This window comes from Haliaeetus leucocephalus, unplaced genomic scaffold, assembly GCF_000737465.1.
Source record: "Haliaeetus leucocephalus isolate CR32 unplaced genomic scaffold, Haliaeetus_leucocephalus-4.0 Scaffold932, whole genome shotgun sequence".
Lineage (NCBI taxonomy): Eukaryota > Metazoa > Chordata > Aves > Accipitriformes > Accipitridae > Haliaeetus > Haliaeetus leucocephalus.
In genome coordinates, this window is record NW_010973368.1 from 11,327,257 (window position 1) to 11,341,598 (window position 14,342).

Consider the following 14,342-nt stretch of genomic DNA (forward strand, 5'->3'; position numbering starts at 1 on the left):
GCGGGGTGCTGCGGCGCCGGGGGGGCGGCTGCGTTCTCACCTCCGGTGCTGAGAGCAAAGCAACAGCAGGAAGTAACATTTTTCCTGTTTTGAAAAGCGGTACCGCTGATGTGGGACGCAAGACACTGTGAAACTCCTTGAACGCGCGTGGCAAGGGGAGACGGAAGCGCCGCGGGGGCCTGCAGCCCTCAGGTGAAGCGGGGAGAGCTGAAGGACTGTGGGAGGCAGGCTGAGGAATGCCGCACCGAGAGCCTTCTAAAGGCCCCCAGTCTAACTGCTCTCCTCTCTTGAGCCGCGGACTTGAAGCTGGCCGCGCCGCTGCGCGTCGGTAAAACCCTGCTGACCTGAGGAGGAACGAGACCAGGCTCGCCTTGCCCTGGAGTCCTGCAAAGTTCGGGCCGGGGTACGCAGCGCAGGACCCAGGGAGGTCAGGCCGCCTGCCCTGGGCAAAAAACACACCCTGGCTGTTAGACCCCAAACCGTGTACATTGGGTTTTTTCGCCTCAGTAATTCCATGACATACCGGTCAGCCCCAGCTAGGAGTGTACTGCTTCCTCTATGGGCTCTCCAAACTGTTACTTAGCGTTTATAGCGGGAGCGCTTTTATTTAGCCACCTTGTGTCTCACCGAAGACGTAGCTTGGAAAACCTCACCTACTTACTACAGGTCAAGTTCTCACTTCCGGTGGTGCCTGAAGCCGCTGCCTTTCTGCAGCAGACAAAATAAAATAAATGCCTGTGAATATGTCCAAGAAAATAAAATAATGCCTGTGAATATATCCAAGAAAGTTCAGATTCAGACACGTACATGAAATTGCATTTGGAAATCATGCTTCTTAACAGTAAAGAAATGATGAAAAAATGTTGTATTTAATTTTAATGAGATTTGCACCAGCTTTCTTTTCATACCATTTGCACATGGTCAGCTTTTAACTAAAAACATAGTTATCAAAGTAAGAAGCACCAGAACGATGATTTAAAACACATGCAAAGGTACAAGCAACCAAAGGCACCAGGATGTTTAATGCCTCCGTTATCATCATGTGTATTTCCAAAGCTCTCTTCACAACCACAAAGCACTCGACTCTCAGCAACACAGACCTCAGAAGGAAATTTCTAAGCTCAAGCATTTCCAAATGTTCCTTTAGGCTGACTGTAAATGGCATGATTCACCTCCCTCAGACTGTCCCCTAGCAACGATTACAACCATCAACAAAGCTCCACCATTCATCTGCTGTCTGAAGTGTAAGTTGCTGAGGGATGGGAATAACAGAATTCACGAGGTTACAATGCAAGAGTTAAACTCATGGTAATCAGGAAAGGGCTTTTTCTCCTCCTTTGCTTGGGACTGTCATTAAGCAGCTTTCTTGTAAATATGACTCTACTGTTCATCAACCAACTTCTCAGCTATGAAGCAAGTTTACTTTAAATAGACTCCGGAGCTGTAAACAATGGGTGCCAGGAAAAAAAGGAGGTGGCCAGAAGATAGCTTTGCTCCTCGCAGTTTCAGATTCTGAAATGCTGTTTTCAGTATTGTCCATTTTGTTTGGACAAAGGTGGTAAAGAAACTGTGTTAGAGAAATTTGAATGAAAATAAAAAGAAACAAAACTATATGTGCTACCAAAGCACAAACAAAAACCCAGAAATATTTGCTTATGTGCCTTAGATCAATCTGAATGTGGGGCAGTGGGTGCTGTGATTTACAGAGTCTCTGTGGCTGGTATCTGAAAGAAAACATTCAGAGAAACTCCCAGAAAACCTGGCATTAACCTTTGATACAGGGCGGGATGTTCATTCAGTGCTTAAATTTAAGCCAGCTGCGTAGGCTCCTGACAAGATTAACATAATACAGAATCTAAAATACAAAGGAGAGAGAGTTTGGGCAGAATATCTCATAAACTTCTGAGTCCATAGAAAACAAATACAGAGTCAAATACACGAGGTAAACAATAAAGTTAATACTGAGCAAAAGGTACGGGGAGAAGACGAAGGGGCAGCAGGGGTTTATGGCTCTTTGCATGAACTTGAAAGCAAGGGAGGAGTACTCGCATCCCAGGCAAACACAGGAAGGACGGCATAACCTCCTTGACTTGAACCCTTTGGAGAAGCAACAAGTGCCACAGCAGTGTAGGAATGCTGATGAGCCTGAAAGAAAAGAGGACAAGTTCATTTAAGTTAGATTTGTAAGCTAAAGAGGTTCTAGAAACAAAGGCTGGTCGTGGTGACCTAAAGCGGTGAGCTCAGGTACAGGAGTGTGGGAACTGTGTGTCCAGCAAATTGGGAAAGATGTCGTGTGAAGCAGCAGCAGCAGAGGGGGGGAGGCGTCTTGTAGGTTTTAAAGGCACGATGAGGCCTGGTCTATTGAGAAGGTGACTGCTGAAGAGGCAAAGACCAGAATAATTGAGGAAAGGCTTAGGGATGTTACCCAAAAGCTTGGGTTCTCATCCAGGCACAGAACATAACCAAGGCAGATGATTGCTATCTATGTTCCTCAGTTTCTCTCTCTTTGGATGGAGGTAAAAGAAGAACTACACCAGCAGTGTTAACTGGGAATCACGAAACGAGTAGAAGAACCAATAGGATCACACTAGGGACTGTCACTGGCCACTCTACAGGGAAAAAGGGAAGCATAGAAAGAACAAAAATGTATCAGATGGAACATCTTTTGATTATGTTAAAGATTTAATACTGATAATTTGAAAATGTTTTCAAATCATCAGTATCAATTCCTATCAATCATCACTAGCAAATGTCCTTATAAAAACAGAACATGATTTTGAAGATCCAACGCTTTAGGGAATCGTTCATTCTTCAGACTGCTGTTTTGGTGTTTTAGTTATACAAGAGTGTATCAATACCTATATTGATGACATTGGGGGCTAGGGAAAAATAACAGGCAAGCACAACCATAAGCAGCTTTGGAAAGTACTTAGGCTGGCTAGAGTTGAAGAAAAGTGTAAATTCATGTGCAAGGAAAACAGTCCAAGGAGAGGTTAACAAAGCCTCGACAGGGAGGTAGATGACAGTAGGCCTGGGACCACCACCAACTCGGATGTCTACCAAGAGGAAAGCCATTTCTTGGAACAGTGAACAATGTGGGGAATGGGGAAATTTGTGCTACCTGCTCAGACAGCACCCCGAATTCACTTCTGGGTGCAAGAGTCAGATGTGGGAAGAATTTTAAGAATTTGAGGAACCAATGAAATTAAAGACTCCAGTTTTGAGGGGTTGTGACAGAAGGCACAAACCTAAGGTTGTCCAGTGATAACCCCCAAAAAGGGGTTAGAGATAGCTGTTTTACAACAATATGGTAAAAATTGGTGATCAGTGGTTTATGTATCATGTGTGCTGACTTAATGTGCTGAAACAGAGAAGGTAGCTTGGATTCTATTGAATTATGTAAAAGTTTAATCTTATTTAGAGAAGGTCAATGTGAACAGAAACTGACTTTAAATCACATGGGCTTGGCTCAGACTCCTAGAAGTGAGATTAATTTTTCAATTACAGATGGTTGAGAGAATTGTTGTTTGCATTATAACACTGGTGTTTCATAGATGCTGTAGTGACTGTAAACTCACTGTAGTAGAGCATACAAGGACTCTCCTTTGGTGAGGCTACTGTTCAAAAGCCGTTCTCTTCCTTGGCTGTATGTGCCTCTTGCCTGTCCTCATACTCTGATGCAAGACCTGTGGGCAGATTATCAATCAACATAACTCAGTTCTCTCACTATTTGATGTAGTAGTCACTGGGGTGTCCAAAAAGCACGGAGAGAAGATCAGACACATGTTGTAGTGATTGTATTCACTACACTGTACACGCTGTTGTGTCTGATCTACATCAGCCGTCTAGCCATACTTTGCTAATATTTTACAAAGGCTGGTAAGATACTGCAAGCTGCCAGACGCATTTTGATATTAGCAGCAACCTAAAACAGCCATAGCGTATTGTTACTGCAGTAGAGGAAGCCTTCATGCTCAGTGGGACAGGTCTGTCAACGAAATAGTTATTAAGAGGTGGGCTATGTTGTGATATGTTAGACTACCTTTCCAATGTCTGGATAATGGCTAGAAATAGATGAGGTGGTAATGTGAATGGTTTAGCTATCAACATCACACATCCAGCTTGCAAAGTTTCTTCAATTGCCAGGTACAGCTCTGGACAAGGACAGGCAAGCTGAAGCTTGCTTTTAAATTTGAAGCAGGTAACTGTAAGGACTCCCCAAAGATGTCAGTGAACTATGGATTCCGGTCTTGTGGAGTGAGATGCTTTGCTGTTCTGGCAAGCAGTTTTATGCCTTCAGTTATAATATGCTGAATGTGGCATCTCCTATCTTGGGTGTCTTTTGGGATTCTGGGTTTTAATAGTCATCACAGCCATCTGTAGCCGGCTGTTTTCAGAGGTCTATGAGAGGCTTCCCAAGGGCACTCTGGCAACCACCTGGCTTGCTTTGGCTAGTTTTTATTCATCACCAGTAACCTGCTGATCCTTTCCATCCAGAAAAAAGTGTTCATTTTCCACTGTCACTACATTTGCAGTACTCTAAGTAGATAGCCTTCATTCCTGAAATAATTGATCCTTAAGAGGATCCATACATTTTAGGCATGTATTTAATTTATTTTTCCTTAAAATGATGTAATTAACAACAATTCTGAGTTTAAGTAATATTGCTTCACTGTGAAGGTAAGTTGCAAGATGAATGAGATTTGTAAGAATCCATTGAGGCTTGTGGCACACTGAAGATGGGAGTAATTCTCATTAGGGAGGATATAATCAAACACACACAAAAATCTCTGTAGAATTTCTGCTGTTGTTCTGATGTCTATGATAAGAACCAAGAGATCTTGCAGCCTATTACAAAATTGTCAGCACATGGCATAGGGGCTAGCATAATTGCCCGATGAGACAAAGGTGATCAGTCTTTTGATGGAGATGCTGTAGCCAGCCTGCTGTTCTCAGGTCTAGCGTGCAAACTTGATGCTCTGGTTATTCCTAACTTTGGCAGAGACATCGGGAAAAGGTCTATCCTGTTCTTGGATATCAAAAGAAGATATGGCTGCAGGTATGAAAATGACTCACCCCTTGCAGCTGGACAGCCAAAGACTGACACCTTGCTTCTCCCTTACGCTACTGCCATGCAAGTGGTCTCCCTCCCATCCTGACCTCTTTGAGTCTGTCTCAAAAGGTAGAAGAGTAATACAGTTATTAGCTGTCAAAAATAAGCATACTTTGGCAGTGACTTGGGTAGAACTTGACCCAAGTTGCGCTCAGGGACAAGGGGCTGAAGTGTGTTCTCTGTAAAGCCATCAGGCACTTCATACAGCACCTAGTGCCACTAGGTTATGACATAGGCATGTGTTTTTCCCTGGGGTTACAATCAAACACCCTTACATTAGCAACAGGCTGCAAAAGACAGCTCATAGTTCCAAACAAACTACACAATTACCACAGCCATTTCCTTCAGGTATCATATCACATATGATGTAGCCACAGTCATGTTCTCTCTCAGCTAAAGAGTTGTCAAGACAGATTGGCATGCAAACATGTCATGCAAATGTAGCTCTTCCTTACTACAAAATTAACATGAATTTGATACCATTCAATCAGGAAAATTAAACATACTAAATGTGTGGAGTTCAGATCCTAGAGGCTTGAGTCTGGCTTAGGTCACCCGTGTCAGGCACCTCACTCTACAGGGAAGTCTTCTTTTGAATGTCCAAATGTAGAAAGCTCATCTTATTCACCAAACTGAGCAAGAAGAAAGTCCAAAGGTCAGCTGGTTGGGTACTCGAGGGGTTCCACCTGTTGTCTTGTTCATAACAGTGAACAGTGAGGACTATGGTTATTCTCACTCTGCTGTGCAGAACATCTGTATGGCCCTGATAGACAAGTGTATAAAAAAATAATAAGTCCCACAACACAACTGGTCTAACAAAATAACATGCATCCCCATACTTGGTTCCAAAGGAACACATGCTCTAAAGATGAAATAGTGCCTATATATTCAGATAAAGATATGGCTGGCTGTATAAATACTAGGAAAATTTGAAAGGTGCTTTATGAAGAGCGCACACATATAAAAACTTCCGAAGACAGACAAACACTTGTATTACTCTATTACGAGCTCCGGTACTTAGTTCTCCTGCCCATGAAAAACAGATGTTTACATCTTCCTTGTTTCTTACTGCAGGTAATCTAGGTCTTGAAGAGGTTTCCATTTTGAGGTTAAACTCAAACATGCTGAAAGCTGTGGTTTGTAGTTGGTTTTCATCAGCAGTTATTTCTTCAATAAGAATTGCAGCTTCCAGCTCTTCTGGCTAGTCTACAAAATCCTGGCAGCAGAGGAAGTCACTTCTGTTTCGGACGAATTGTGGAGGCGGGGGGAGCCATGGGGAGGAAACAAGCTTTTTTTTCAGGATAAGACGATCTAACTTAACACCATTTTCAGACGTGTAAAAGAAGCATCAGATTGGAAATGTAGGCTTTTTAAAGTTTCTCCCAAATGTTCGTTGTTGTTAGCACAGACTTTTGTTAGCGTAGACTCCTGTGAATCAGTTCATCAGGAACTGCTTCCAGTTACCTCCACATCCTTAGTCACAAACATCGATCAAATCCTGCTGAATAGTGAGATGAACAAATTGCACATCCCCGATCATAGCTTCCTTTGGGGATCCCTGACCATCCAACACTAATTCAGTGACAGAGTGACGGTACAGTTGTGCCGTCTCTGGCCTCACCAGGAGGATGGAAGGACTGTACTGAACTCTCCAAGCTAACAGCATCAACCTCACATCTGAACACCACCACAGCTGTCAGACTAGCCTCATCTGAAAACTCATGAGCATAACCTAAGTGCTCCGGTATGTACGTACTTCCGGAAGCAATGCCAACGAACAGTGATACATGTGACTACTGAATACTTCTGAACCCTTTTAGGTGGGCAGTGCACATACAGTGTCTTTATGCATGTAATTTTAAGTTGCTTACAAGTGGAGTATCGAAATCATTATTCAGCCCAAATCATCGCCAGTCTATATTGCAGATGCATGTTTTGTGAGCACAATTCCACTCTATACCAAATAATTTCCAGGTCTCAACCGAAACCACAAACAGTTGTTCACGTGGAGCCATTTTAGAGAAGTTCTGAGACAGGTACCTTACATCTCTGGGAGATGCAACACTGTACAGCAAGGCAACTGGCATAGGCCTTAAATCACTGTAAATCAGTAGCTATGTCAATCATTTGCCAGTAGCATTCTACCTGCTTTTTTTTTAAATATTATCCACTAGCTTATATATTATTTTTACATTGTTCATAAATACAATCGGCATATGGAAGACTGCATCTCCCCCTTCCTTTTTTAGACTGCCTTTTTTTCCAGCAGTCCACAGGGTTTCATTTCAGCTTTAAATAGTTTTATTAATTTCAATTTATATAAAAAACCCACAAGATTTACATGGTCCAACGAATGTGACTGCAACTACAGCAACATTAAATTGAGATGCAAGCTCACCAGATAGCCAGCCACCTACAAAAACATAGTAAGTTATGCTCCCTTGCATGAGTAACAGACTAAGTTGTGGCTATTGTTGACGGCAGGCATTACAAATCCTTCCACAGAAGGTTTTGCTGTATCTGCAGCACACCCACATAGCCTGCCTCCTTTCTGGACTGAACTGTAAGTTGTATATACCTTCATTTCTTCTGGACTCCAAAAAGAGACAGCAGTAGGAGCAGGTAGAGAACACGCACATGGGCAACTGATCTTGAAAAATTTCAGTTGTTGGTAACTTCTCTTCTTTGAATGCTTGCCTGGTTTTACACATACACTGCGGGTGAGCCCAAGCAGTAACCCATCTGGTCTCCTACTTACACAGCTCATGTGGAATGGGTCTTGGTATCATCAAGGCAGGGGAAATGCAGCACTACTCTAGTATAGAGAGTGTTGCTCCAGGATGCCTCTGCAGCTGTAAAACAGTTGATAAAGGTAAGGCTGAACTTCTGTGGCCACTGTACAGATGCTAGGAAACATAATTTAGCAAGGCAGCTAGCCTAACTTGTTGCCTTGTTGAAAGGTAGCCAATTCCCTATATGGAGCCACAGCAGCAATATGAGAACACTCTTACCGGTTATCTAATTAAACAGTTTCTGAAATTTGCAGAGATGGAAAAACACAGCCAAAACCGCTCTGAACAGTTTCATCCTTGGTATATTAAAAGGATTTGGCCTACCTGACACTTAATTCCACGAGAACGTGACATCTCACCTGGGTGGGCTATGAGAGATGGATGAATAGTCTTATCTTGTTTACCCAGCAGGTATATTACAGACAGGTACATTTTAGAGGCAACTTATTGCTAGCTAGATACACCAGTATTCAGATCCTTCTGCCCTCATGACATAGGAGATGTTTTGCAGTGACGTGCACTGTTACCTGAATGCAGCTGCCCTCTGCGTACAGTGGAAGAAAATCTGGAAATATTCCAGATCACCTGGAATTACTTTCATTAGCATAAGGATGTGCTTCCTTGGCAGACCAGGTACCCTACATACTTCCAACAGGTATCCCCAGTGAACCTAGGCTCAAAGCTGGGAAGAGTAAATCAGAGTAACCAGCATCAAGTCTGGCAACCACTGAAGCAATGTAGGGGCCTGTACTGATGATTCAAGCACACTGTTATCTTGCCTGTACGATACTTAAGGGTTTACCCTGTAAACCATACTTAAGGGTACAGTTAAAATGCAATTAAGATGACCAAGCCATGTTTAATACAGTATACATGCAGCTCTCTTGGGATGCAAATGGTATTAAAACTAAGAAAAAGAAAAAAACCATCAGCCCAGAGAAAGATCTAGAAAGGAACACTGTTTCATAACATAATTTTTTCCATCTCTTAACTCATACCCACTTTTTTTTATATCCATCACTTCTCAAAATCTTACTATTTCCTTTTTTCCCTGAAATATATGTCAAGATTTCCATGAATACAAAAGTGAAACTCATTGGGCAAGAGCATACCTACCGCTGTCCCCAGCTCACCAACTTCCCGATTACTTCCAACTTCCATGAATATATCATCTAAGTGTAGACATGTCCTGTCAGGCCACAAGCATTAGATAATTGGGAAGACAACTAACAATCTAACTACAAGTTAGACAGCATTAAAAGATGTACAGCTAGTATTTTACCAGTCCTTTAGAGCTTCATAAAAATACAGAAAGTACAAAAATATTCCTACTTCAGTTATTATTTTGATTGAAACCAGTAACTTAAGGATAGTATTCTGTTAAATGTAATGCTTCAAGTACTGAAAGTCCAAAATCCAAGATTCCTACAAATATTATGAAAGTATCTGAAAGTTTAGAAGACTGCAGCATCAAACATCATGAGGCCAAGCACTCAATAGCTGGAGGAACAAAAAAAAATTAACAAAAAATGTTCCTTTGACCAACTCAGATGACTTCCTGAGATATAGCTTGGAGAACATGAAGATGACTATATGGATAAATTTTGAGAGCTTTACGCTCAAGGGAAGTTTGACAGATTGGGAAAGATTTAAATTCAGGCTAATTAAGAAAACCTGCAAAATTACAGATTTCCTTGTCATGATGTCTGCTCTGACACCAAAGTTGCAAAAATCAGGTTTCAGACAGGTCGTTGAGACGGCATGGGGACTCTGATACTGCAGCAGAAGGTTGTTATCTAATCTTGTAGCGATCCAAGTGCTCAACTCTTACCCTCTCTGTAAAATTTATTGCTGAGAAGTGCCCTGTTACAGACATTTCAAACACGTTGTAAAAACTCAACTTTGGAAAGTGATTTCAAATGAACTTTTTGAGGAAAAGACAGCTAATTATTTTTCCCTAATGAACACTCTTATTTAAATCTGAAATTACTAACATGTATTAATACAGTCAAAGTGCAAAAGCTTTGACTTTTGTAGTTAGCATAGAGTCTGCCATGCAATGCACCATTTTCAGAAACAAAGTGCTAATCTACAGTTGGGTGTGATCACATATGATCCAGCCTCAGATTTTCATTTCTTATTTCTATTTGTATGTGATACCTCAATGTGTAACATCACGATTGTTTCAACATTGGTGCTTTGAACGTCCAAAAGGAAATCAACTCCTGAAAATGTACATAAGAAAGGGTCCTTTGTTTGCAAAGGAACTGAATAAACTCCCCTTCACAGGAAGCACTGCTGTGCAATCAAAGCCATCTTCTGTAAAAGCAGTAAGGAAGCAGGATATAACATTTAGTTTCAAATTAATAATTAATATTATTTAGATTTTTGGAAAAAGTGGAAAGAATATAGTCACTGAGTTAGACCCAAAGTTTAATTGCTGTTTTTCAATTAAGTATTAGAATAAATTTCAAAAGATGGTATCCTTGTAAAGAGTTTATTCTACAACCATCTTTGATTCACTAAAACTGGTATTCCAAAGGGAATCAGAGGTTTTAAAAAAATACCACTAATGCCATTTTCCTTCAGCTTTAATTATTTCTTTTTTATTTTTTAAGTCAAATGAGTCAATATATTGGTATTCCTAAATCATCCACCTTGCATTTTGATGAGTTAGTCTACCATCATTGTTCTGAGTTACGAAATTTCAAAGTCTCTTTGGAATACTAATTTCATATTTATAGGTTTAAATTTTTTTATTCCATTCTATTTCCCTGAATTTTTTCTCGACAGTTGCTGATGTAAAATTTAATATAAAATATTTAGTCACAAAATAGTATTGCTTCTATGCACATTGTGGTAAGATTATTTTTTTTTCCAGTAAAAACTATACCATCTTCCATAAAATCCTAAACATATTAAGAACTGTGATGCAGAACAAAATTACACAGGGTGAAACAGGTACCAGCACAACAGTGAGATTATATTACATCAAAAAATTTTAATGGTCCCAAATATATACTCAACAACTAAGCATACACTCAGGGGGGCAAAAAAAAAATTATGACACAAAAGTGACCACATCTAGAATTCCACTCAATCTTTAATCAAGAAGGGACAAACAAATCCCCCACCTCCAAAAAAAAATTCTGCAGTTTAAAGGGCAAAGGGAAAAGATTTAAAAAAAAAAAGAGGAAACTTTATATTCAGCCCTCCCCCGTAGAGGTTTTTAAAACCTGTTGTAGCTTGACTAAAATGTTCAGAATGTACGATTTCAAAGGCAGGTCTCTTCTATACAAAGAAACTGCTGGCATTCTTAACTAGTGAAGAATTATGGCAAAAACCACCTTTTCTTCAGAAGTCTCATACATGGTCCAAGAAAGCATATTCCGATTGTAGCAACTGACCAGCCAATCCAGAGTTCCACTAACAAAACTCCTGCCCTGTTGGCTTTTTTTTGTTTGTTTGTTTGTTTTCCATTTCCTTCCCTGAGAAAAGGGCAATATGTGGTCCAAGCTGGAGAGCTCAAAGGCGTAAGTCTTTCCCCTAAACGAAATATTTCCCCTTCTTCTGCTTTGAATTGGCACTTGATTGGCAGAAATCCATTTGTATAGGTTGATCTGTGTCACACAGTAATTCACAAAAGATTGCTGCTTTGCTGTGGGTTTGTTTTGTTTTTGGAAAAAAAATCCTTCCCCCAACTGGTAATGTTCTTCAGCAGTTGCCATTATGATGACTCAAGCTTTGCTTTCTTTGACAAAGGTAAAGTTTCCTCTTTATCTTCATCTTCATCATCCTCTTCATCATCATCAGGATAATCTACAAGCCCAACGAGGCCTCCCTACAAGGACACACAATTACTATAATTCAGAAAATGTTTGCACATTGATTGGAAAATGATGTTTACACAGAATATTGCCATAAGCATACTGATTCATTAAGTTTTTAATAAAACAAAGCAGAACAAAAATAAATCCTTCAGTATGAATGAAAATTATATTGTCTGAAAAATGTTTAAATTAATAAATCCAAAATGGGGTTTTACCTATCCAACTGGATAGAAATATTTCCAGTTGAAATTTAAGAAAATCCAAAAATCTACTTAGTTTTGCAAAGTGTCACTGCAGCTCTATCTGTAAAGATGTAAATTTTTTTTTTTTATTTTTTTTTTACTGAGCATAGCTGACTGCAGGAATGAGCAATCTGGAAGCACTTCAGAAACAAATACAGAATATCCTTCAATTTGAATTTTTGAATCACAATACTTTTAGAAGACAGTCCGTCTTCACAAAAGCTAGTTTAAATGTGTAGTAACTTAAAGAATTTTTTGTATAATATAATTGAATGAGGTGTACATGTTACAAAACTTGAACAACTTGGCAGCTGGAAATGAAAGCTTATCTAGTAATATTAAAACCTCCCTTGTATTGCAAAAAACCACAGATTTTAAGATTAGGCAACTCTGGACCCATGGAGAAGCAGCATGAACTTCTAAAACTTCCTCTAACTACAGTACGTTGCAATTTCTGAAGCTTAACCAGCATTTGACTACAATGGCAGTTACTGGTACTTTACTCAAGGATCATATTACTTATTCAGGTGCCTAATGATAGACATCCAAACCAGAAAATTTCAGCCAACCGTATACCAAAATACAACTCAATAAACAATTACATGTATCCTGTACAGTCACATACAACATAACACTGAGTATAATACACATAAAGTAACAGGATCAGATAATTAATGAAAAACCCAATTTCAACACTGTTTCTAGTTTGCGACTGTGGCACATTTATAAACAGTGTCCATTTTACTGAAAGAAGCTGGTTTATGCCCAAATCCATGAATGGTTTTTCAGCGCACTGCATATTCACTTTAACACGCACATTCTTCTTTTGCCACCATGACTTGACACTTTGGAGCCAATACTGTATGCAATACGCTCCATATGCAAAGACTCCATTTCAGATTCAAGGAATTATACTGCCTGGGAGAGAACAAGACTCCAGCAGAAATACAGAATAGACTGAACTGAATTCCAAGCCAATTCTATCCCTTTTAAAAAGTGCTTGACTACCTATTGTATTTTTTTTCATAAATTAAATAGGTCCCCCTTCCTCCACAGAAGGATTCAGAGGACACATCCCTTAGTTCTTCCATCAGCCGAACTCTTCTCATTCAGCTGTTTTCAGCAGAAGGTAACCTAAACACAAACTCTTAAGCCATGTTCAACTATAAGAAATAAAAAACCTAAAACCCCATTTGCCTTTACTAGAAGTTAGGTGAACAAGGAGTATGGTGGCATTAAAAAATAAGGATGATTCAGTTATTCCAAGGCTACCTGAGATACATACCTGACCTTTCAGAAATGGAAACCCATGTTATGAAAGTAAATTCTCATTATCTGAACTACGTTGTACCAACACTACCTTATCTATCCCCCAGTGCTGAGAAAACACCACTCACTTAAATACTTTTAGCCAAAAATCTGATAAAATCCAACAGCATCCTAAAACGTATTTTAAAATGCTGATTTTGGATATTCACTGCAAGTTATACTGACTCTTTTAAATGGGCTTTCTTCTACTTCCATATGTTCCAACCCAAAACTGTAAGTTATTTCAAAAGGTAAAAAGTCATGCTAGGATATTAAAAACTGTTTGTGTTTTGTCTTACAGCAACCACCCCTCCACAATACAATTTATTTCTTTCACACGTGCCAGTTGTATCATTCTGAACAATATTAAAAATGGTAACAGTAGAAATGCTCAATGGGGGTGGTGGGACATTGTGGAGTCTGGCAAAATTTGGCAGTGTTTCCCAAGTATTTCTATATTTCTACCTTCCAAACATCCCTGTGCAATTTAACAAAAGTGTTGTCTGTATTTCACAGTAAAGACTGCTGCAAAGAGCAGCTATTTGTATACTTCATACTTTAAGAGTCTGGGCATTGAAAGAGTTTTATTTCTTTTTATATACATGTCACATCTCCTTAGAAATACTAAAGGCCAGAGAAAAAATACAGACAAACCAGACAGTCCATTACTGTTTAACATGTCAGAATTAACACAAACTTGAGAGAGATGCTAAAGCAAATTCCTAGTCTGTAACAATGAAGTCAACCTATCTCCATTCAAAATTACCTTAGTTGTAATAGCTGCCATCTGAGATGTGCTTTTAGAAACTGATCCTGGAGACCCAGGGGACCCTGGGGATCCGGGAGACCCTGGGGATCCAGGCAGATTACTTGCAGATGACTGGCTGGTAAGGTTAGACTTTGTACCACTGGAAAAGGAAAGCTTGAAACTTGGGCTCTGACGACCTGAAAGGTTAGTTTTCAGAAGAACTTCCTTTTCTTCACTCTCTTTCACTGGAGAAAAAAGAAGTAAACACACATTAAAAAAAGGCAAAAGTAAACCACTATTATCGAGTGA

The 14,342-nt window shown here is 39.8% G+C and overlaps 1 protein-coding gene across 5 annotated transcripts in view; it reads right to left on the reverse strand.

Moving 5' to 3' along the window:
- Positions 1-10,992: 10,992 nt before the first annotated feature.
- Positions 10,993-14,342, reverse strand: part of SMEK1 (SMEK homolog 1, suppressor of mek1 (Dictyostelium)) — a 46,460-nt gene continuing 43,110 nt past the window's right edge. For all 5 annotated transcript variants that reach the window (XM_010583842.1, XM_010583839.1, XM_010583840.1 and 2 more), the window contains 2 exons: positions 14,052-14,278; positions 10,993-11,746 (listed from right to left, as the gene is read on the reverse strand). In XM_010583842.1, the coding sequence (XP_010582144.1) occupies positions 11,633-11,746; positions 14,052-14,278 (341 nt within the window). In that variant the 3' untranslated portion in view covers positions 10,993-11,632. The remainder of the gene's footprint in view (positions 11,747-14,051; positions 14,279-14,342) is intronic.